The sequence below is a fragment of the Dendropsophus ebraccatus genome, chromosome 13 (assembly GCF_027789765.1).
Source record: "Dendropsophus ebraccatus isolate aDenEbr1 chromosome 13, aDenEbr1.pat, whole genome shotgun sequence".
Lineage (NCBI taxonomy): Eukaryota > Metazoa > Chordata > Amphibia > Anura > Hylidae > Dendropsophus > Dendropsophus ebraccatus.
This window is the reverse complement of record NC_091466.1, coordinates 23,563,955-23,586,588: the sequence shown is the minus strand read 5'-3', so window position 1 is coordinate 23,586,588 and position 22,634 is coordinate 23,563,955. Positions and strand designations below refer to the sequence as shown.

Sequence of the window (22,634 nt, the reverse complement as noted above, 5' to 3'; positions counted from 1 at the left end):
CCCTGCACACACACATTGTATGTATATAGTACAGTTGGATGAGGAGGTATTGTCTTCTCAGATAGTTACTATGGGAGGCTCTCACCTCAGAAATTTGTGTACAGGATCTGACAGGACTTGCTTGGGGCTTTCCTGACTGTGAGTATGCAGCAGATCCTGTCAGACATTACACTGTGTACACCAGCAGCCGTGTACTATAAGGATTACCACATCCCTCACACTGCATTTCCCGCCTCCCGCCCAGCACACGAGCCCTGAGAGGAGACGGGGCCATAGAGAGGACGCTGCCCGGAGGACATGCAGCCTCTGCCGCCCGGGGACCTGTCCCAGCTGCAGCTGGTGGGCAGCGGCGGGTTCGGGGTGGTGTACAGGGCGCACAGCACCAGTCTGGGGATGGACATCGCCCTGAAGGCCGCCCTGAGAGACAGCGAGTAAGTGGTGGGCGGGGCCTGCGCGTCACGTGATCTCCCTCTGTAGACTACTGCTTGCCTCATTGCTGGGCTGTGTGGGGATGACTAGGGCAGAGTATACATGACTATGTGTGTGTATTCTATCTATCTATCTATCTCCTATCTATCTATCTATCTATCTATCTATCTATCTATCTATCTATCTATCCATTATCTATCCACTATCTATCTATCTCCTATCTATCTATCTATCTCCTATCTATCTATCTATCTATCTATCTATCTATCTATCTATCTATCTATCTCCTATCTATCTATCTATCTATCTCCTATCTATCTATCTATCTATCTCCTATCTATCTATCTATCTATCTATCTATCTATCTATCTATCTCTCTATCTATCTATCTATCTATCTATCGGCTGGTGGTGTATACTCCTAGATGTGTGTGTATGTGTATATAAATAAAGGCGGGAGGAGTATATATGTAAAGGAATACACTTAGTTAGATATGGGTGAGAGGGGTTGGTACTTGAATTTCACTTTCGTTTTGTAAGACACAGCTCTACAAGAGATTTATTTATTGATTTATTTATTTATTAAATAAATGAATACATATTTACATTACTTAAAGGGGTTCTCCATTCGGTCACTATTTGGGTGATGGTTTTGCCTGACTCGCCTGTAATTACCTAGGAGGGTCAGTGATGTGTTTCCCCCCTTCCTGTAATCCTCTGCACCCACAGAGTACCACATGTACCACAGCTAGCGTTAGTGGGGGACGTTGAATCTATACGGCCATTCTTACGACTCGGTTTCCTCAGTGACCTTTGGTCACACTGTAGGAATATCTCAGGTTACTGCAGCTTGTTCACAATCTTAGTGTTTCCTATAGGGGAAAAATTAGTTACACAACCTCAAAATAGGACCCATGGTGTGTCCGCAATTGTACGGCCCCGTTCATAGGTGAATAGTGACGCTTACCCCCAACATATAACTATGCCAGCGACACAGGGATGCCACTATGTCATCTATCATACACAGGCTATAGGGCAGGGGTGCACACCCTGCGCCCCTCCAGCTGTTGCAAAACTACAATTCCCATTCCTGTTACTAATGTATATTATTATTTAATAGAATATACATATATTTTTGACACTTTACTTTTAGTCCCTTAAATATGCGATAGGTAATACTTTTTATAGATCTTCAAGTATATCCTCTAGCAGGCAGGAATAAGAGTACTGTGATGCCCGACATGGTGCCCTTCAATGGGCTGCTATGTCTTTTGGTGAGAAACTACCTATCTATATAGGTCCTGTACATGCTGCACTACACATCTGTATAGGTCCTGTACATAGGGCACTACCCATCTATATAGGTCCTGTACATGCTGCACTACACATCTGTATAGGTCCTGTACATGCAGCACTGCCCATCTATATAGGTCCTGTACATGCTGCACTACACATCTGTATAGGTCCTGTACATGGGGCACTACCCATCTATATAGGTCCTGTACATGCCACACTACCCATCTATATAGGTCCTATACATGCAGCACTACCCATCTATATAGGTCCTGTACATGCTGCACTACACATCTGTATAGGTCCTGTACATGGGGCACTACCCATCTATATAGGTCCTGTACATGCTGCACTACCCATCTATATAGGTCCTGTACATGCCGCACTACCCATCTATATAGGTCCTGTACATGCAGCACTACCCATCTATATAGGTCCTGTACATGCTGCACTACCCATCTTTATAGGTCCTGTACATGCCGCACTACCCATCTATATAGGTCCTGTACATGCCGCACTACCCATCTATATAGGTCCTGTACATGCAGCTCTACCCATCTATATAGGTCCTGTACATGCAGCACTACCCATCTATATAGGTCCCATACATGCAGCACTACACATCTATATAGGTCCTATACATGCCGCACTACCCATCTGTATAGGTCAGTGATTTTCAACCTTTTTTGAGCCGCGGCACACTTTTTATACTTAAAAAATCCCGGGGCACACCACCAACCAAAATGGCACAAAATGACACTAAAACAGTACATATTATACATATAGTTCACGGAGTTCACTCTTGGGGGTTTTAAATCAGCTTCTTATCACCACAAGAGCTGCTTTTTAAGCCCTCAAGAGTGACATATGCCGGGCAGAGATCCTTTCAATAAATTATTCATTTTAAAAAAGTGAAATAAAAAAGGATAACCCCCTCATATATACAATCCCATGTAACCTCATACATACAGTGCCATGTATTCCCATATATATATATATATATATATATATATATATATATATATATATATATCTATATATATATAACAGTCCCATGAAAACTCATACATACAGTCCCACGTATATGAGCACATAATTATCAGCACCATATACTGTGGTGATGTGCACTGTATAGCCACAGTATATGGTGCTGATAATTATGTGGCTCATATAACTGCAGTATAAAGGGGTACAATGAGACGTACTATGGCCATGAGGCCAGAGTACAAGTGCCCCCTGCTTTGCCCTCATACAGTAATAATGCCCCCTGCAGTATGCCCCATATAATAATAATGCCCCCTGCAGTATGCCCCCATATAATAATAATAATGCCCCCTGCAGTATGCCCCATATAATAATAATGCCCCCTGCAGTATGCCCCCATATAATAATAATGCCCCCTGCAGTATGCCCCCATATAATAATAATGCCCTCTGCAGTATGCCCCCATATATTAATAATGCCCTCTGCAGTATGCCCCCATATATTAATAATGCCCTCTGCAGTATGCCCCCATATATTAATGCCCCCTGCAGTATGCCCCATATAATGCCCCCTGCAGTATGCCCCCATATAATGCCCCCTGCAGTATGCCCTCATATATTAATGCCCCCTGCAGTATGCCCCCATATATTAATGCCCCCTGCAGTATGCCCCCATATAATGCCCCCTGCAGTATGCCCCCATATAATGCCCCCTGCAGTATGCCCCCATATATTAATGCCCCCTGCAGTATGCCCCCATATAATGCCCCCTGCAGTATGCCCCCATATAATGCCCCCTGCAGTATGCCCCCATATATTAATGCCCCCTGCAGTATGCCCCCATATATTAATGTCCCCTGCAGTATGCCCCCATATAATGCCCCTTGCAGTATGCCCCCATATAATGCCCCCTGCAGTATGCCCCCATATATTAATGCCCCCTGCAGTATGCCCCCATATATTAATGTCCCCTGCAGTATGCCCCCATATAATGCCCCTTGCAGTATGCCCCCCATATAATGCCCCCTGCAGTATGCCCCCATATATTAATAATGCCCTCTGCAGTATGCCCCCCATATAATGCCCCCTGCAGTATGCCCCCATATATTAATAATGCCCTCTGCAGTATGCCCCCATATATTAATGTCCCCTGCAGTATGCCCCCATATAATGCCCCCTGCAGTATGCCCCCATATAATGCCCCCTGCAGTATGCCCCCATATATTAATGCCCCCTGCAGTATGCCCCCATATATTAATGCCCCCTGCAGTATGCCCCCATATAATGCCCCCTGCAGTATGCCCCCATATAATGCCCCCTGCAGTATGCCCCCATATATTAATGCCCCCTGCAGTATGCCCCCATATATTAATGTCCCCTGCAGTATGCCCCCATATAATGCCCCTTGCAGTATGCCCCCCATATAATGCCCCCTGCAGTATGCCCCCATATAATGCCCCCTGCAGTATGAGAATATGCACCAATAGTTTTAAAAAAAACAAAACAACAAACCATCATACTCACCTAATCGGCGCTGTGTGTTCTCCCTCCTCTTCAGGCTCCGTCCTGTGAGCCGCGGCGACTGAACCTCCGGCAGGCGTGATGACGTCACATCATCACGCCTGCCGGAGAGGTCACGTCCCGGCCTCCCATAGGCTGCTGGCATGAAGTGCCGCGGCCTATGGGAGTCAATGTCAGAGCAGGACGCTGACAGGTCCTGCTCTGACATTGTGCGCGATTGAATGTTTCGCCCGCTCACTGTGTGAGCGGGCGGAACATCAATCCATCGGCATATCCCTAGAAGCTGCGCGGCCGCAGCTTCTAGGGATATTAAAGGGACAGTTTCTAATTTCCGACCGGGATCCCGCGGCACAGCTGGCGGGTTCTCACGGCACACCAGTGTGCCGCGGCACCCCGGTTGGGAAACGCTGGTATAGGTCCTGTACATGCGGCACTACCCATCTATATAGGTATTGTACATGCAGCACTACCCATCTATATAGGTCCTGTACATGCGGCACTACCCATTTATATAGGTCCTGTACATGCAGCACTACCCATCTATATAGGTCCTGTTCATGCAGCACTACCCATCTATATAGGTCCTGTACATGCGGCACTACCCATCTATATAGGTATTGTACATGTGGCACTACCCATCTATATAGGTCCTGTACATGCCTCACTACACATCTGTATAGGTCCTGTACATGCAGCACTACCCATCTATATAGGTCCTATACATGCCGCACTACCCATCTGTATAGGTCCTGTACATGCGGCACTACCCATCTATATAGGTATTGTACATGTGGCACTACCCACCTATATAGGTCCTGTACATGCCGCACTACCCATCTATAAAGGTCCTGTACATGCAGCACTACCCATCTATATAGGTATTGTTAGGGCTGGGCGGTATACCGCAAAAATACCGATACCGTCACTGGCGTCGGTTAACCGACTTCAACACGGCCAGGACGGTATCTGCGGTATTTTTCCTCCCCTCACCCGGCGGCCGCATGCTCTGCTCCCCTCTGTTAAACTCCCTCGCGTCCCTGCTCCTACGCTGCCCGGCCAACTATTCTGCTGTCTGGGGGAGGTGGGGCATGTGTGACGCTCACATTTCTACCTGTTGCAAGCACGCGGGGCACCAAGCATTCTGGTGCAGGGAGAGAGAGGGGTGCCGGGTGGAGAGTTGGGGGCTGGACAGCTGGATCCTCCGATTAACCTCCCGATCCCAGCCAGGTCGCACATTTACTGGTGCAGGGCAATGGATGAAAGATGCTGCTGCGGGGGCTGAAGATGTGACAGGCTGCATCCAGGCCGCAGCTCTCTCTCTGGTGTGTTCTCAACGCTGCTGCTGCCGGGCTGCACGGTATTCCCTGCCCCCCCCCTCTCCCGCACATACTGTGGCTGCAGGGGGTCAGGTATAGGTCTGCACATCCTCGCTCCACGGGGCACCGCTCTCTCTCTCCCGCACAGGAATCCGTCAGTGCTGGAAGCAGCCATGTGTGACGCTCAGTCCAGGACGCTGCCGGCAGATATATGTGCTACAGGATTCCAGTGCGAGAGAGAGCGGTGCTCGGGGGAGCATGGAGGTGCCGACCCCATACCTGACCCCTGCAGACACTGTATGTGTGGGACAGGGGGGGGCAGGGCAGCATGTGACAGTGTGACCGGGGGTAGATATTAGATAGAAAGATATAGGTAAATAGATAGGAGATAGATAGATAGAGATCTGTCTGTCTGTCTGTCTGTCTGTCCATCTATCCATCTATTTGCTATCTATCTATCTCCTATCTATCTATGTATCGCAAACAGTAAAGGCAGCACACAAATCCCAGACCTTGGATCAAGTAAAAAATACTCTGCAGCACTATGATGGTAATACAAACGTGGATTTATTCCATATAACAATGTGCAGCAAACTTCACAAGTAATATACGACGTTCCGGCATCTCCTATGCCATTTTCAAGTGCCACTTGAAAATGGTGTAGGAGACGCCAAAACATTGTGTATTACTTGTGAAGTTTGCTGGACATTGTTATATGGAATAAATCCACGTTTGTATTACCATCAGAAAATGGGGTTTCCAAAAGGGGCGTGGCTTTTAAAAAGGGCGTGTCATAATTATCGTTTAATTTATCGTTACCGCGGCTGCTTGTGCGATAAACCGCGATATTGATTTAGGCCAATATCGCCCAGCCCTAGGTATTGTACATGTGGCACTACCCATCTATATAGGTCCTGTACATGCCGCACTACCCATCTATAAAGGTCCTGTACATGCAGCACTACCCACCTATATAGGTCCTGTACATGTAGCACTACCCATCTATATAGGTCCTATACATGCAGCACTACCCACCTATATAGGTCCTATACATGCCGCACTATCCATCTATATAGGTCCTGTACATGCTGCACTACACATCTGTATAGGTCCTGTACATGCCGCACTACCCATCTATAAAGGTCCTGTACATGCAGCACTACACATCTATATAGGTCCTATACATGCCGCACTACACATCTGTATAGGTCCTGTACATGCTGCACTACCCATCTATATAGGTCCTGTACATGCAGTACTACCCATTTATACAGGTCCCATACATGTAGCACTACCCATCTATATACAGTAGGTCCCATACATGTAGCACTACCCATTTATACGGTCCCATAGGTTCCATACATGCACCAATAATGCTTTTTTATAGTTTTCAGGGTAATGCACACGTTCTCTTTTTATAGCATTATATGTAGGCTTATAGCCATCAGTAATACATTACCCAGTCGTAGTCTTGTGATAAGTTTGTAAAACCATTTTATTCTTATTTATTTTAGAGCTGATAATAAAAGCCTTATGAAAGAGAAAGACATGATGTCCCGAGCGCACTACACCTATGTTCTACGTCTGCTTGGACTGTACGAGATGGAAGGGAGAACTCTATGTAACTATGGCCTGGTGATGGAGTACATGCCCCATGGTTCTGTTTGCACCCTTTTTAAGCGCGTTGACAATGTACCATGGGCGCTGAGGTTTCAGATTCTTCACCAAGTGGCGCTGGGTATGAATTATCTCCACCACCGTCTAGATCCACCTATTATCCACCGTGACCTGAAACCCCATAATGTTTTATTAAACAAGTCCTTAGATGTTCAGGTCAGTGTGTAGGACGTGTACTGAGCCTTTTATCTGCATCCACCATAACATCATGATTAGGTCATCTACTGGATTTTTATTTTACGATATTTTATTAATTCAAAGGGCAGATTCGTGCGCCCGGCCGGATTCACTAAGAGACGTACACCTCATAGTTAATCCTGCCGGAGAAAAGGGGGCGGGGCTTAATATAAATCCCCCCATGTGTATACACTCCGGCCGGGATTCTCTAAGCCTTCAGCACAACGTAAGTTCCGTACTAATCATGGCCGTTGCAACAACATTACTGCGGAACTTACGTTGTGTGAACATGGTCTTAATGTGTATAGAAATTTACTACCATTGCAATACTTTTAGGGTTGGTGTATATTAGTGCTATAAAAAAAAAAAAGAATGAAAATGGCATTTGAAAAATTGAATTTTTCCTTCCATGTTTTTAAGGGAACCAGTCACAACTTTTACAGTATGTAAGCCCTGCCCAGAACCTTTTAGACGCTGGGCACTGTGGTTAACAGTGGTGGTTAATTACAAGGTTGCTTTTTGAAAATGATGTTTAATCCTTGCGCCCGGCTGGAAGGACATGTGACTGCTTACAGCCTAGGCTCCGCCCCCAAGCTTCAGCTGCTTGGGGCCCTACATAATATTAGGCAGGTGGTTTTAAAGGGAATCTGTCAGCTGTAATTCACTTCTAAACTGCAGACACTGTTAGATAGCTGTTAGGTCACGGAGACACATGGTACCTTTCATGTATCATCTGTTCTTCCATAACGTAGAAAAAAAATTTTTATTCTCAAATTTTATAGAGGCTTTCCCAAGGCCCTGAACGGCTAAGGGCTGTAATGCATCCTTGCTCCCCCTCCCATCCCTTTTCCATATTGGGGCTCAGTTTCCAGCTGACTGTCAGTTAAAAGGAACTAATCTGCTCAGTTGTGCTTATATGGTTCCCAACTGCCCAGTATCGATCTACTGTGGAGCTCCCTACCCGCCACTTCTGCAGCGATAGCTTTCTGCCTGTCAGCGCGCAGTGCGGGGATGATTGACAGGCGTAGAGGCCACTAGCCGGTCTCCCTGCCTGTCAATCATCCCCACAGAACATGCTGAAAGGCAGAGAGCCGTGACTGGTCACAGACAGCTTCATGCCCAGATGACTGGTGTGCTTTAATAAAACGACTTTTTCCCGATGTGAATCTACTGCTGCAGCCACGGTTGGTAGCCTCGGGGAGCTGGAAAGCAGAGCTATACTGTGCAGCAGGGAACTATATCAATTGTGCTGATTGGCTCCCTTTAAGCAGGGATAGAGATGGGAGGGGGAGTGAGTTAGCATTATAGCCCTTAGCATTTCCGGAACTTGGGAAAGTCTCTGTGACACATTGAAAATAAAAGCATCTTTCTGTATTTTGGAAGAATAGATCAATATATGAAAGGTACCATGTGTCTCCCTGACCTAAGAGCTATCTAATGGTGCCAGTGTTTGGAATGTAAAGTGCGGTTGACACATTTACTTTAAGGGTACAAACCCACTTGACGTATTTGCTGCGTGAATCAGTCTTAAAAATAAGCAGGCAAAACGCAGGTTGGCTTTATACAATTGTTCTGTGTTAAAATACCCAATTGCGTATTTTTGAAGCATGAAGCTACATGCGTTTTTCGCACAGGTTGTTAACAACTGATGCTTTGCTAACAACAAGCTTCACGCTTCAAAAATACGCAATTGCGTATTTTAACACAGAACAATTGTATAAAGCCAACCTGCGTTTTGCCTGCTTATTTTTAAGACTGATTCACGCAGCAAATACGTCAAGTGGGTTTGTACCCTAATTAGGCTGTGTTCACACTACGTATATTTCAGTCAGTATTGCAACCAAAACCAGGAGTGGATTAAAAACACAGAAAGGATCTGTTCACACAATGTTGAAATTGAGTGGATGGCTGCCATTTAATGGCAAATATTTGCTGTTATTTTAGAACAACGGCTGTTATATTGAAATAATGGCCGTTATTTACCGTTATATGGCGGCCATCCACTCAATTTCAACATTGTGTGATCAGAGCCTTTCTGTGTTTTTAATCCACTCCTGGTTTTGGTTGCAATATGAGGACCACAATACTGACTGAAATATACGTAGTATGAACCCAGCCTCAGGGTAGAAACCCACTTGCCGGATCCACAGCGAGTCCCCTCGCTGCGTATTTGCAGTCTCGCTGCGGATCCTGTCCCTATACTTTCAATGGCAGACAAACACGCAGCAGAGATGTACATCCCTGCTGCGAGTTTGTCCGCAGCTCGCCCCGTTAACCCCCGGCCACCGGAGCTGATACTTTACCTGATCCCGGCTTCGGCTTGCTTCGGCGGTTCCCGGTGTCTTCAGCAAGAGAGAGCGGGGACCAGGTAAAGTATATGCTCCAGCCAGCCGCCCACCCGCAGCCCCTTTAAGACCTCCCGCAGCCCCAGCCACCGGATCAACCCCGGCTGCCCGATCGTATCCCCTGCAGCCCCAACCGCCCCACCTGCATCCCCAGCCTCTCGATCGCCACTCTGCAGCCCCGGTCGCCCGATCGCCCCTCCGGAGGCCGGAGGGTTAACGGGGCGGGCTGCGGACAAACTCGCAGCAGGGATGTACATCCCTGCTGCGTGATTGTCTGCCATTGAAAGTATAGGGACATCATCCGCAACGATACTCGCTGCAAATTAAATGGCGGCCATCTACTCAATTTCATCATTATGTGAACAGATCCTTTCTGTGTTTTTAATTCACTCCTGGTTTTGGTTGCAATATGAGGACCACAATACTGACTGAAATATACCTAGTGTGAACCCAGCCTAAGGGTACAAACACACACACCGTATACGCAGCAGATCTGCAGCAGATTTGATGGTGCAGATTTGATGCTGTGTTCAGTTGTTTAGATATAATCTGCTGCGTATCCCAGCAGAAAATATGCTGCGTATACGGTGTGTGTGTTTGTACCCTAAAGGAGAAGTTTGCAGGGGCAGGGGGGAAATTAATTACAAGTACTAACTTACCTTTCCCCGTGCAGCGGGGCCAGGTGCGGGACCCCCGCCAAGCTTCAGGATTTCAGGAGCTGACACGCCACGACCCGGCTGATGGACTGGCTTCTCAGCTTGTCAGTGACTGGGGCGGGACGCCTCTCCAATCACTAATTGGCTGAACGGCCAGTCCATCAGTCGGCACAGGCCTTGTGATGACGTTACAACTTGGGGGAAAATGTCTTTTCCGGCAGGGGTCCCGCTCGGCACAGGGAGAGGTAGGTTAGTACTTGTAATCAATTTCCCCCCTGCCGCTGCTGACCTTGGCCTTGGTAAAACTGTTGACCAAAATAGGGTCCACAATACTATGTTTAAATCCAGCCTGTATCAGTGCGAGTGGTCATGTGCTTATAATATTGTACACAATATATGGATATTACATACTATAGCACCGTGAGTGTATATTACAGTATAAGGGTACAAACCCACTTGACGTATTTGCTGCGTGAATCAGTCTTAAAAATAAGCAGGCAAAACGCAGGTTGGCTTTATACAATTGTTCTGTGTTAAAATACGCAATTGCGTATTTTTGAAGCATGAAGCTTGTTGTTAGCAAAGCATCAGTTGTTAACAACCTGTGCGAAAAACGCATGTAGCTTCATGCTTCAAAAATACGCAATTGCGTATTTTAACACAGAACAATTGTATAAAGCCAACCTGCGTTTTGCCTGCTTATTTTTAAGACTGATTCACGCAGCAAATACGTCAAGTGGGTTTGTACCCTAAGGCCCCGTTCACATTGAGCAAGAACGTCGGAATTCCACCGCGGAATCCCGCTTTGCTCAATGTCTCACTGTGAGTGAATGAGAGGGCGGCCACTCCCCTGCTGCTGCCGCTCTCCGCTCGAAGAAGTGACATGTCAAGGCGGCTCAGTGTGAACGGGGCCTAACAGTCTATATTGGCTAATTGTCAGGAATTGGAGGATCATTCATGAGCAAAGAAATTTACCACTGACATGATAACTTTTTGACAAAATTGCTGGTTCCCATCTCAGATACATACTCCTGTATTCTGTGATACAATGAATATTCTGTGATACAATGAGTATTCTATAAATACAATGAATATTCATATAACTTTCATTTTTCTCAGATGTTCTAATTCCTTTCTCATTCCAGCTCACAGATTTTGGTCTTGCCAAAAATGTAGAAACAGACTCAAGCAGTCAGTCCATGGTGGGCACCGTGTCCTACATGCCGCCTGAAGCCCTGAAATCCCTCACTTACAAGCCCACTAAAGAGTTTGATGTTTACAGGTGAGTTTGTTGGTAGAGATGGCCATTGGCATAGGCTGTATCCCAGTTTTCTAGGCGTTCCTTAGGCTGTATCCACCGGCTGCACAGAGGCGGCAAACAGCGGGAGTCAGATGACTATAGTTCAGGTTCATACGAACCCGAACTTCGGGAAATCCGCTAATCTCTAGTTGTTGCCAATTTGTAATGTTGTTCTGTGGTTTACGATAAACCTTTTTTTAATTTTTCTTATTGTGTACAGTGGTCTAATAGGATTATATTGAAGCCGTGCTATTACACATCAAAATGACAGCCGTTTTTTATTTGACGGATGTAATTTAACGACAAATAACGGCCGTTATTTTATAAAATACAGTATATGGCACATAGGAACGTGGCGTTTCAGTCCCTCCCGGACCTACTTCAGGCCATAAGATCTCTTTATAGAAGATGGAAACAACATGTCAAAATGTCTAGGTTGTATGGTATATAGGAGCGAAGGCAGAGAGTCTGGGGTCAGGGTATAATAGCGTACAGACATAGCATGACGTAAACAATTATATACAAAATTATATACATATTTACATAGGGAAAATGCAGCATCAAAAATAAGTGTATACAGCATTAATACAGTGGAGGCATAGAACACATTGGCATTCAGTATAAAGCAGAGCTTAGCTGGAAGGAGTATTGCACCACTGCCACCTGCTGGAGGATAAAGCAAACTGCATGTGTGATTGCATATAGATGAGGTTTGTGGAGCAGCTCTCTAAAATGTAATATGGTATGACACTACTACTTACTAGAAAATCTAAGTAGATGTACAGGGAGTGTAAGGCTCTAGGCATAGGCATGTTATTTCCATCTTCTATACAGAGACCTTATGGCCTGAAGAAGGTCTGGGAGGGACCGAAACGTCACGTTCCCATATGCCATAAAGGATTAGTGGTCTTATAACTTGTATTCTTATATACTCTGGTTGGAACAATACTTTATTTTTCACTTTGCATTATGAATAAAATTCATCTTCACTTGTTCAACTAAAGTGTGCCGTGGTTTACCTACATTTGTGCGATTAGTGGTGGAAGAAACCAGTTGTCACTGTTCACTGGCCGAGGTTAGAGGGGTTTGCAGTTCAGAACACTATTCCCTTATATGTATTGTTAAATGATGGATGTCCAATAAAAAAACTGCTGTTGTTTTGGCGGTGTGTGAACATGTGACAGCTTACAGGTTCTTCTGCACATAGCATTTGTTAACCCCCACCCCTACTTCCTGTATACCACAAGAGACACATTTCCCCTGACTACAGGCAGTAGACAGAAGATTGTAGAAAAGTGAGACACCTAGTGGCCAGGCCTATAGAGCAGTTTTGTGCACCATAATAATCCTTAGCTCTTTTCTATTATGTTGCAGTTTTGCAATCTTTACCTGGTCGGTCTTGTCTGGTAGGGAGCCCTATGAAGGTGGGTCTCAGACATTGCTATCACCTTCTCTATTTATCTCTATCAGTCTCTGTAAACTCCATTTTTGTGATTATTATCCATTGACCTGTAAACACACATTTTCTGTGCTTATTTTTTATGTTCCTTCTCTATCTGTATTGTATAAGGTTGGGAACCACATGACACAGTACCGGCACCAGAAAACGACCCTCTGAGAGCCAAAACAGAGACACTCAATTCAGTTGGCTTTTGTTGTGGGTGGCTAAAAGAGGTCCTCCAGTGATTTTTTTTCCTTTCAAATCAACTGGTTTTAGAAAGTTATAGAGATTTGTAATTTACTTCTATTTAAAAATCTAAACTCTTTCAGTACTTATCAGCTGCTGTATGTCCTGCAGGAAGTGGTGGATTCTTTCCAGTCTGACACAGTGCTCTCTGCTGCCACCTCTGTCCATGTCAGGAACTGTTCAGAGCTGGAGAGGTTTTTTATGGGGATTCGCTACTGCTCTAGACAGTTCTTGCCATGGACAGAGGTGGCAGCAGAAAGAACTGTGTCTGACTGAAATTAATACGCCACTTCCTGCAGGACATACAGCAGCTGGAAGACTTGAGATTTTAAATAGTACCCCTATAAACTGTTCTTGTGCTCTATTGAGGGTCATTTATCTGTCACAATGGCTGCCATGAAATAATACATTTTCCCAGAGTTACATAGACAGGTCATCTCTTTTTTCAACCTCTTGATAATCTTTAAATCTCAATGTTTTAGATGTAGGTAAAGAAATGATTAAGATGCTTATTCCGCAAGACCAGAAACACAGACCTGATCTGAACCTGGTCACCCAGAAGACATCTCAGAAGATGGTCCCTGAAGCTATACAGCTGATGCAGGAAAGCTGGGATGCTGATCCTGGTAAAAGACCTATGTTCTCTGGTGAGGATTTACCATGATAATTGATGGGCCCTTCACTGGGGTTTACAGATTTAGGAGGGTTGTTTGCTATCTGTGTTTCCTATTGTCTCTATCGAGTGTTTTTCCCTGGAGGGATGCACAGCCAGGGATATTGACAATGGTCATGGTTATGGCCATTAGCTTATCTTTGATAGAGCAGTGTCCTTAGGTTCACAAGATTGTAGTGTGTCTTTATGTCCTGACTAGAGATGAGCGAGTACTAAAATGCTTGAATGCTCAGTTTGCACCCTAAGGCCATGTTCATACAATGTATGAGACCGGCCGTGCCGTGACCCGATTGGGTCACGGAACGGCCGGTCAATGAAAAGATCATCCCGCAGAGTTCTGATGCAGGTGCATCTGTGCGCGCCCGCATCAGAACTCCCTACAGCACACTATAGAGCGACCGTCCGGAGCCGCTAACTCCACAGTGTGCACTGACATGGGTTTCTGTGGCCGCAAAAAACTGACATGTCAGTTTTCTATGGCGCCGCGAGAGATCCCGGCCAGAGTGTATACCATGTGTATACGCTCCGGCCGGGATTCCATACAAGACAAGGCAACGTACAGTATATTTCCGTGAAAAGTACGGCCGTTGTTGCCGATTTCAACAGTTGTACGTTGTGTGAACATAGCCTAAGACTGCCGCCCTATGCCCCTGGTGAGACTGGATAACACTGGTACTATACTGTATGGCAATTGATTTTTTTTTTCTAAGCCCTACACCTGCTCTGTCCCTGCTCCAGCAGCTCTCCAGCCACCTAACAGACCGCACGTGAGTCGAGCATTTAAAGACCTGGGTCTATATCCACCCAGATCACCAGATGCAGCCGGTCAATCACTGCTATGACAGCAACCAATGTAGCTGCTACATAGCAGTACCTCACAGTACCTTCCCCTCATGTTTATTGGCTGAATAAAACCACCAAACATGCGGGGAGGAGACTATCAATTTCATTTGAGCATCACACAGTATTCGTCCGATTATACAGTACTTCGTTCCTATACAGGATATCGAGTACTGTGATACTCAAGCAAAGAGTAAGCTTGAATATGTATACTCGCTCATCTCTAGTCCTGACTAATACGTATAATCCTTGTTTTTCTCTATACTGCAGCTATTATTAATCGGACTAAAGAGATGAATAAGGGCTACGCTGGTGAGATTGACAATGTTATAACTCAAGTTTTGAATCAACTCAAAAAACATTCTCAGGTACAATATACATTTTTACAGAAATGATACGGCTGCCAGTCGTGACCTCTTGAACATTTACTATTATGCCAGTTCTGACCTTATGTCTGTCTACTGTTTGTGAGTGAGCAGTGCCTGCCCTGACCTTGGCCTGCCACCTTGTGTTCTGTTTGTGGTACTGTTGTTTGGAGTTTTTGATCGATGCCAGTTGCTATCAAAGACTACTCTGTTGTTCCTCTTGGACATTTATGAGTAAATAGACAGTTATGTGTTGTCAATTTTTTCCTTGTCCACATTCTCCTTGTCAGTAGAGGGTGCCACTTCAACCCTAGCAGCGTATTATCACTGCTGATATTAAAGCTCGGCTTAAAACAATGGGGTGAGGCCCAGTGTGACGAAACCCCTCCCCACTGTGACGCAACTTCATTGATTTAATGGAGCCACGTCACAGAGGGGAGGACAGAACATTGCGCTGGGAGCGGGCGGATCGGCTCCAGTGCTTCAGGCCGGGCCAGTGACCGGGTATAGACTGGAGCCGTGCACGGGAACTGAGCCACGGTTCAAAAAAAAAAAGGACTGTGGCACCGGCATCCCCACTCTGGCGCCAGTCTATTGTAGAAATCTTAAAGCGATGTACCTGCTTGTACATTCACTTTAATATCATAAGAAAATTGCAGAAAAGCTGTAAATTGACTATGGCACGTCTGCAAACTCTAATGGTTCTTTTAGACGGAACGATTATCGTTCGAATTTGCCCGATAACGATCGCATTTGAGCGATAATCGTTCCGTGTAAACACAGTGAACGATCAAGCGACGAGCGAGAAATTGTTCATTTTGATCTTTCAACATGTTCTCAAATCGTCGTTGATCGCTCGCAAAAAATTTGCAGATGGTTCCGTGTAAACAGTCGTTCAACGATTTCACCTATGTGTGAGATAGGCTTAAGCGATCGCAAAACGATTTTTCCGTACGATGTATCGTTCTGTCTAAACGCTGATCGTTATAAAAAAAACACTTTGTTCATTCAAAATCGTTAATCGTGCGATCGGGCGAATTATCGCTCCGTGTAAAAGGACCATTATGTGCCATGGGAGATCTGTGCTCCAGTAGCCTCTAGTAGAATGGGTTATATAAGCTTATGGAAGAAACCCTCATAGTGATTTGCTTTGCTAAACGTAATTGTCTATGGTAAACTGGAATTGCCCCAAAAGACTTAACCCTGCGCAGTATGGTTTGTCAGAAATAAGTATTTTTGTTCAAGTTTCTTCTCCTTGTAAACTCATTGGGTTGTTCCTACAGAGCTCAGACATTTCTGATGGTGCAATAAGGTCAGATGTTACGCCTTGTATTCCAGGTATGGGATTATAGTATCACCCATAATCACCATGATCATTTATCAGTATTAAGTGTCAGAAAGAACCAGTATCTCACGCTTCCTCCATTCATCTATAGACACCTTTACCATCAGTGTAAACGTTTTCAGAGAAGTCCTACAGCAAGTTGAGAGGGGAGAAGCTCAGGTAAGTTTGGATATGACGTAGAAGTGAGATGTTTGTCACAGGAATAAGTTGAATCACACTGTGTATAAACCACTAGGAAGCTTGTACAATACAAACTTCCATGTTAGGACTTACATCCATTTAATATTATGTTTCTGGCTTCTTCATCACTGAGCAGAAAAATCAGAAACACTTCCATTTTAAGAACTTTCTCTTAAAGGGGTTGCCTAGTTTTAAAAAGCCAAAGTTAATAGAGTAAGATTCCTTGCGCAGGATCCTCATCTCTTGCGTAGCAGTAACAAAAGCTGACTCTTGTTGTGGAGAACCTGTCTTGTCCGTCACTACATAAAAAGCCCATTGATTTATAGTGACCAGGTAATGTCTAATGTATCCAGTGGTGGCGCTGCAGGTAATTACTTGCTGCCAGGTTCTTCACACATTACAGCTGATCACTGCAAGTCCCAGCAGGAAGACACTTATTGACTTTATTGTCAAAGGACATTTAACTAGTAGGTGCTGTCCAAAGTAAAAAAATAAAACATTTACTATCAGGTACATCGCTTTAAGATCTTTACATGAACAGACTGACTGATTCCATTAGAATCAATGGAGCTGCATCTCAGAGAGGAGGGCAGATTATCACACTGGGGGGGGGGTCTGCCTCCAGCGCCTCAGGCCGAACCGGTTCCCGGGAATAGACCGGCGCTGTGCGCAGGAACTGGGCTGCGGTTCAGAAACAAGACAGCGACATGGCATCCCCGTGCGTGATTTACCTGATGGTACATTCGCTTGAAAGTCTGATAGGTTGGGGTCTGAGTGTTCAGACTACGACCGATTAGCAGAGCAATCCTGGCTTTGTGTCATTTTCTAACCTGGTCGGCCCCATAGACTTATAATGCGTCCCTCCAGGTCACATAACACCGATATAGGTGAGGACAACCTGCACGCAGACTTTTCTCAGCTCGCACTCAGGCCCCGACTGACACATCAAAAACTTTTTTCTTGACAGGTACTCTTTAATGGCGCTGTCTCTTTAAGACAGCTCTTTTAAAAATAGAAGTGAGACACCAATAATTGACAGGCCAAGCTCACCAGAGCAGGAGCCATTCTTACATATAGGTTCTCTGTTCTGTTCTGATGGAGTAACATACCAAAATGTCATAAGGTTGGATTTACCCTTTAAATAATCGATTAACCAATAAAATGCCAACTTAGGCTGGGTTCATGTTACTGTTCTGTAACACATTGGATGTATATGCTGGCAACCTGCCAAAATAGTATGCATTGACTTTTATGGCCCTAAGGTGTTTAAGTAGTGTAACTTTGGAGTCTTACATGTAGTTTCTGTAGCATACCATGGATGTATAGCTTGACATATGCAGGCTGTAAAGAAAAATTGAGCAGAGATTGGTACAATGGGTGAATTTCTACTTCTTAGTTTTACTTAATAAATCTTACCATTCTAATTCTTTTCAGATTCATAATACATCTGTTCCCTCCAGTCAAGACATTGTAGATGCAGAAGGTAAATATGACTTTCTTCCACAATTTTCCGATGCAGCTGTCATAGGTATCAAGGTTTAATCTCATTGGCTTCTGTCTGAAGCTTAGACTTTTTGCTCACTTTCATGCAACCGTGTACATACCATCTGCCATGACACCTAGTAATAGAAAAAAGTTTTTTAGTCGAAAAAAATGTCATTATCTGACCTCTTATCGTACAGGTACAAATATAAAAGCAGATTAGCTGAGGATCAAATACCATACAGAAGAATATATATATATATATATATATATATATATATATATTGTGGGAGATTAGCTCTGTAGAGCCGGGCAGACAGCAGGATTGGCAGTCAGAGACAGGGACACAAACTAGGATAAAACAGAGACGTCCCTGTTTGTTTATTGAAACCAAAAGAAATTCAGCCTTACATACAGGCACAAAGTAAAATAAATCCTGCTCGGCTGAGCTCTAACTAACACAGCAAATCCTAGCTATACAGGGGACGTGCTACCAGTCACCCAACATAAAACAACAACAGTTGGTACAATACCAGTGTGGCTCAAAGTCCCAGCAGAAGCTTTAGCAGCCCTGACCCTCCCCACTGCCAGGAGAGACCTCCATGCACAGCCGCACTCTGCACACTCTGTGCCTCCTCTTATCAGGCAGTGATCAGTGGCCTCCAGCACCTGGGCTGACTTGGGCCAGACACAAAAACCTGGACTGGCCAGAAAGGGAATGACAGGCCCCACTACCAACCTGCCTGTCATTCCATAAATATCCAGGCCCTTTTTCAGCAACTAAAAACAGTCCCATAGCAAGTAGTTTGCTATGGGTTTTAACTTTCCTGGATTCCTCCATATCTCACCCAGCTTTCCCTGGATGAGGTATGGACTTTCTGGAACCTAGTGTTCACATATGACAGGTACCTCGGGGAGATATAGCGATTCCCAACCACAATCCCTGTCACTGTCTCACAATATATATATATATATATATATAAACAGATTCTGTATATATAGATTTAGATTCTGTATGATACATATAATACATTGCATTCCTTATCTTGTACTGATCCATGTTGGCAGTCTGTATTTCTTTTATTAAAATAAATATAACAATACAGTTATAAACAATGTAAACAATTTAAACATAACAATAAATACAGAAATAAACATCCTGTTTCTTACCAAAACAAATCAATAAATAGAAAAATTAACAAACAAAATGAAACACACCAGAACATAAAACACCGGTCCATCCCCACACTCATTCTTCCACTCAAGCAACCCATATACCTATATACAATATATACACACTATATACAATTTTAGCTAACTATAACATATTAATTAACTATATACACTGCTATATACAATACACCACTATATAATATACACCTTTATAATTAACTAAATGTGAACTCCCTGGCCCAGCTGCACTGAGCACAACCTAATACCACATAAACAATTCTACACAAAACAACAGCAACTAAACAAGACATCATTACACAAACGAACTACAACTAAACAAGACATAATACAAAAATAATATAATATATAATAACAAATATAATAACCTGCAACTTACTGGCAAAAATAATAACCTGCAACTAAACAATACATATAATAATTGTTATATATTAGATTCTTGACCGTCTGTAATATTCTCCAGAGCTGCATTCACAGTTCTGCAGTCCATCTTTAGAAACTATTCACAGTCTTGCTGTCTGACTGATTTATGAGCATAGGGAATCTTTAGCAAACATTCAGGTAGCCATGTGTAGTGGAGTCTGGGTGTTATTGTTGTGGTAGACTCATACTACTGAGTGCATGAGGTGGGTTACCTGTTTAAGTAAAATGGATGACCACGCATCCCATGCATGTGTCCCAAAGCTTTCCAAAAACATAGGTGAAGCCCACAGTCTTCTGAAATTGTATTCCAACCAAACACATTATATGAGGTTCTCTATATAGCCCCTAGGAGGATGGCACACCAGGTATGGTAGGACAATGTTTTACCACCTCTTTAAATAGCGCTATATGCGTTATATTAGTGATTGGTTCCCTTTAACCCACAATTATTATATAGCAGTGATATGGTGAATTATCTAATAAAGGAGAAGGCCTTCCATTTTTTTTAAATCTGGCAGGGGCAGAGGAGTAGGAACTTACCACTCCCCATGCCCACCGGGCTCCAGGATCTCTGGCACTGACATGTCACGACCCGGCTCATGGACTGGCCGCTCAGCCACTCAGTGACTGAGGTGGGACGCTGTTCCAGTCACTGATTGGCTGAGCGGCCAGTCCATCAGCCGGACAGGCATTTCAACTCGGGGGAAAATGCCTTCCGGCGGGGGTCCCAAGGCCGGTCCCGCCACTCACTGCGGACACGGGGAGAGAGAAATTCGTACCTCTGATCAAATTCCCCCCTGCCACTGCCAGTTGCCAAATTTTAAAAATGGCCGGAGTTCTCCTTTAACAATTAATTCATTTCTGCTTTTTATAATATTTGATGTCCTTTTGTGGTGTCTTATATTATGCTGAGAATAATTGTGCACCACAACTTATCTCTTTTATTTATATGTTGTTACCAAGTTTTTTTTTTTTTTTATTATTTTTCATATGACAATTAAAATAGGATTATTTTAAAAGATTGTTTGACTATTTGGATAGGCAGTCTTGTACCTTGAGGACTGGTACTTCTCTGTGAAAACCAGACGTTGTTTTAACAAAAGACTCTGAAGGGTTCACAACCTTTTTAGTAACTTTTGTGTGTGTGTGGAGGGGGGGGGGGTTCACATAAAAAATTTACTAAGCAACTCTATAATCTTTTTATCTTTTCAGATTTCTTACTGGCAAATTTTTCCCAGATTGTTCAAGCCAAACCTGACCTGAGTGACGTATTAGATGTCCTCTTCTCTAAAGGCACCATCATAGAAGAAGAGCTAGACATCATAAAACATGGCTCTGTGCAGGAACAAATCAGGAAGACTTTACATAATATCATGAGTAAGGGGAAGGGGAGCTGTATGGAGTTTCTGCAGCTCATGAAACGTTTCCACCCAGGATTAATGACATCACTCATCTCCAGCTCCCACCCCGGGGGAGAATGAATGAAGAGGTGTCCAGGTGTGTGCACTGCTCTCCCCATTCACTTATATAGGAGTTATGGAAACAGCTAAGCAAGTAAGCAGGAGGACCCCATTTTGAAGATGTGACCCTCATCAATCAGACTCTTATGGCAGAGCCTGTGTATAAAGAATAAACCTCTAAACCATTTTGCACAGTTGCACGAACTTTGATGTCACTTTTTTTTTTTAGCTCTTGAAGCACATTCAGTAACTTTTTATTTTTTCTTTACTTTGTATTTTTTAGTAACTTTGTTTTATGTTACATATAATGTTTTTTTTCGCTGTGCGACAGAGCATTGGAGCACCCACCCCTGCCTACAGATGCCTTATACCAACCCCCCAGAAAAATATGTCAACTCAGGAAGGGCAGCAAAACAAAAAAGTACCAAAACACTACCTGCACATAATGTATTTTATTTTTTAACAGTTGGGAATGGAAAAAAAAATCTGAATAATTTTTCTTCTTCATTAAAGGGGTATTCCGCTCAAACATAACTTTTCATATGTTGCTGCCCATGGTGAGACTTAACAATTCATTCCATACTTGTCATTATCTATTCAGTCTCTTTCCCCCAGTTCTGAGATGCTGCTTTCTCTCCCCTTCCCTTCCGAGACAGCTCATGTAAACAAGTTCCTGGCCGGCTGTATCTATAACTTTGGAGCTTTTTTGTAATTCCGGGAGCGTTATTCTGAGGTCAGGTTGCTAATGAAGTTGCTGTGATTAACCCTCCCAGCATTACAAAACTGCTGCAATGTTGCAAATAAAGACGGTCAGGGGCTTGTTTACATCAGCCGTCTGGGAAGGGGGGGAGAAGGGGAGACAGAGAAAAGCTCACACACAGATTTTTATGTCTTTAGCAGAAAGCAGTGGCTGAGAACTGAGGAAAGGAAACTGATAAGGTAATAACAAGTATGGAAGGAATTGTTAGTCTAATCATGGGCAGCAACATATGAAAAGTTATGTTTGAGCAGAATAACCCTTTAAGGGCAGCTTCACACATATACTATTGCAGCTGATTTCACACTGCGTGTTCCACAGCAGAATACGCTGCAATACTCTGTACTGTCACAGCCTGCCTACTTAACCCATCAGCTGCCAGGCTTTACCAAGCTTATACCTGCCCTTGCTCCCGCCTGCTTCTTCGGCTCCCGGGTTGTTGACGTCCTGCTCAGTGCACTGTCCCACCACAGCCAACTCAGTGACTCTGGAGCTGGAGAAGCAAGTAATGTATTAGCTCATTTAAAGGCCGGCA

General features: G+C 44.2%; 1 protein-coding gene across 2 annotated transcripts; it reads left to right on the top strand.

Moving 5' to 3' along the window:
• Nucleotides 1–88: 88 nt before the first annotated feature.
• On the top strand, nt 89–22,256 carry LOC138770870 (receptor-interacting serine/threonine-protein kinase 2-like). Of its 2 annotated transcripts, none has more exons than XM_069950151.1 (10): nt 89–431; nt 7,056–7,374; nt 11,542–11,678; nt 13,071–13,120; nt 13,866–14,030; nt 15,167–15,264; nt 16,545–16,599; nt 16,698–16,765; nt 18,221–18,269; nt 21,095–22,256. In XM_069950151.1, the coding sequence occupies exons 1-10, from the start codon at nt 298–300 to the stop codon at nt 21,361–21,363; spliced, it is 1,344 nt and encodes a 447-aa protein (XP_069806252.1). In that variant the 5' UTR covers nt 89–297; the 3' UTR covers nt 21,364–22,256. The 2 variants fall into 2 exon arrangements, with proteins under 2 accessions (XP_069806252.1, XP_069806253.1); XM_069950152.1 differs by lacking the exon at nt 89–431 and adding an exon at nt 507–539.
• Nucleotides 22,257–22,634: the final 378 nt, after the last annotated feature.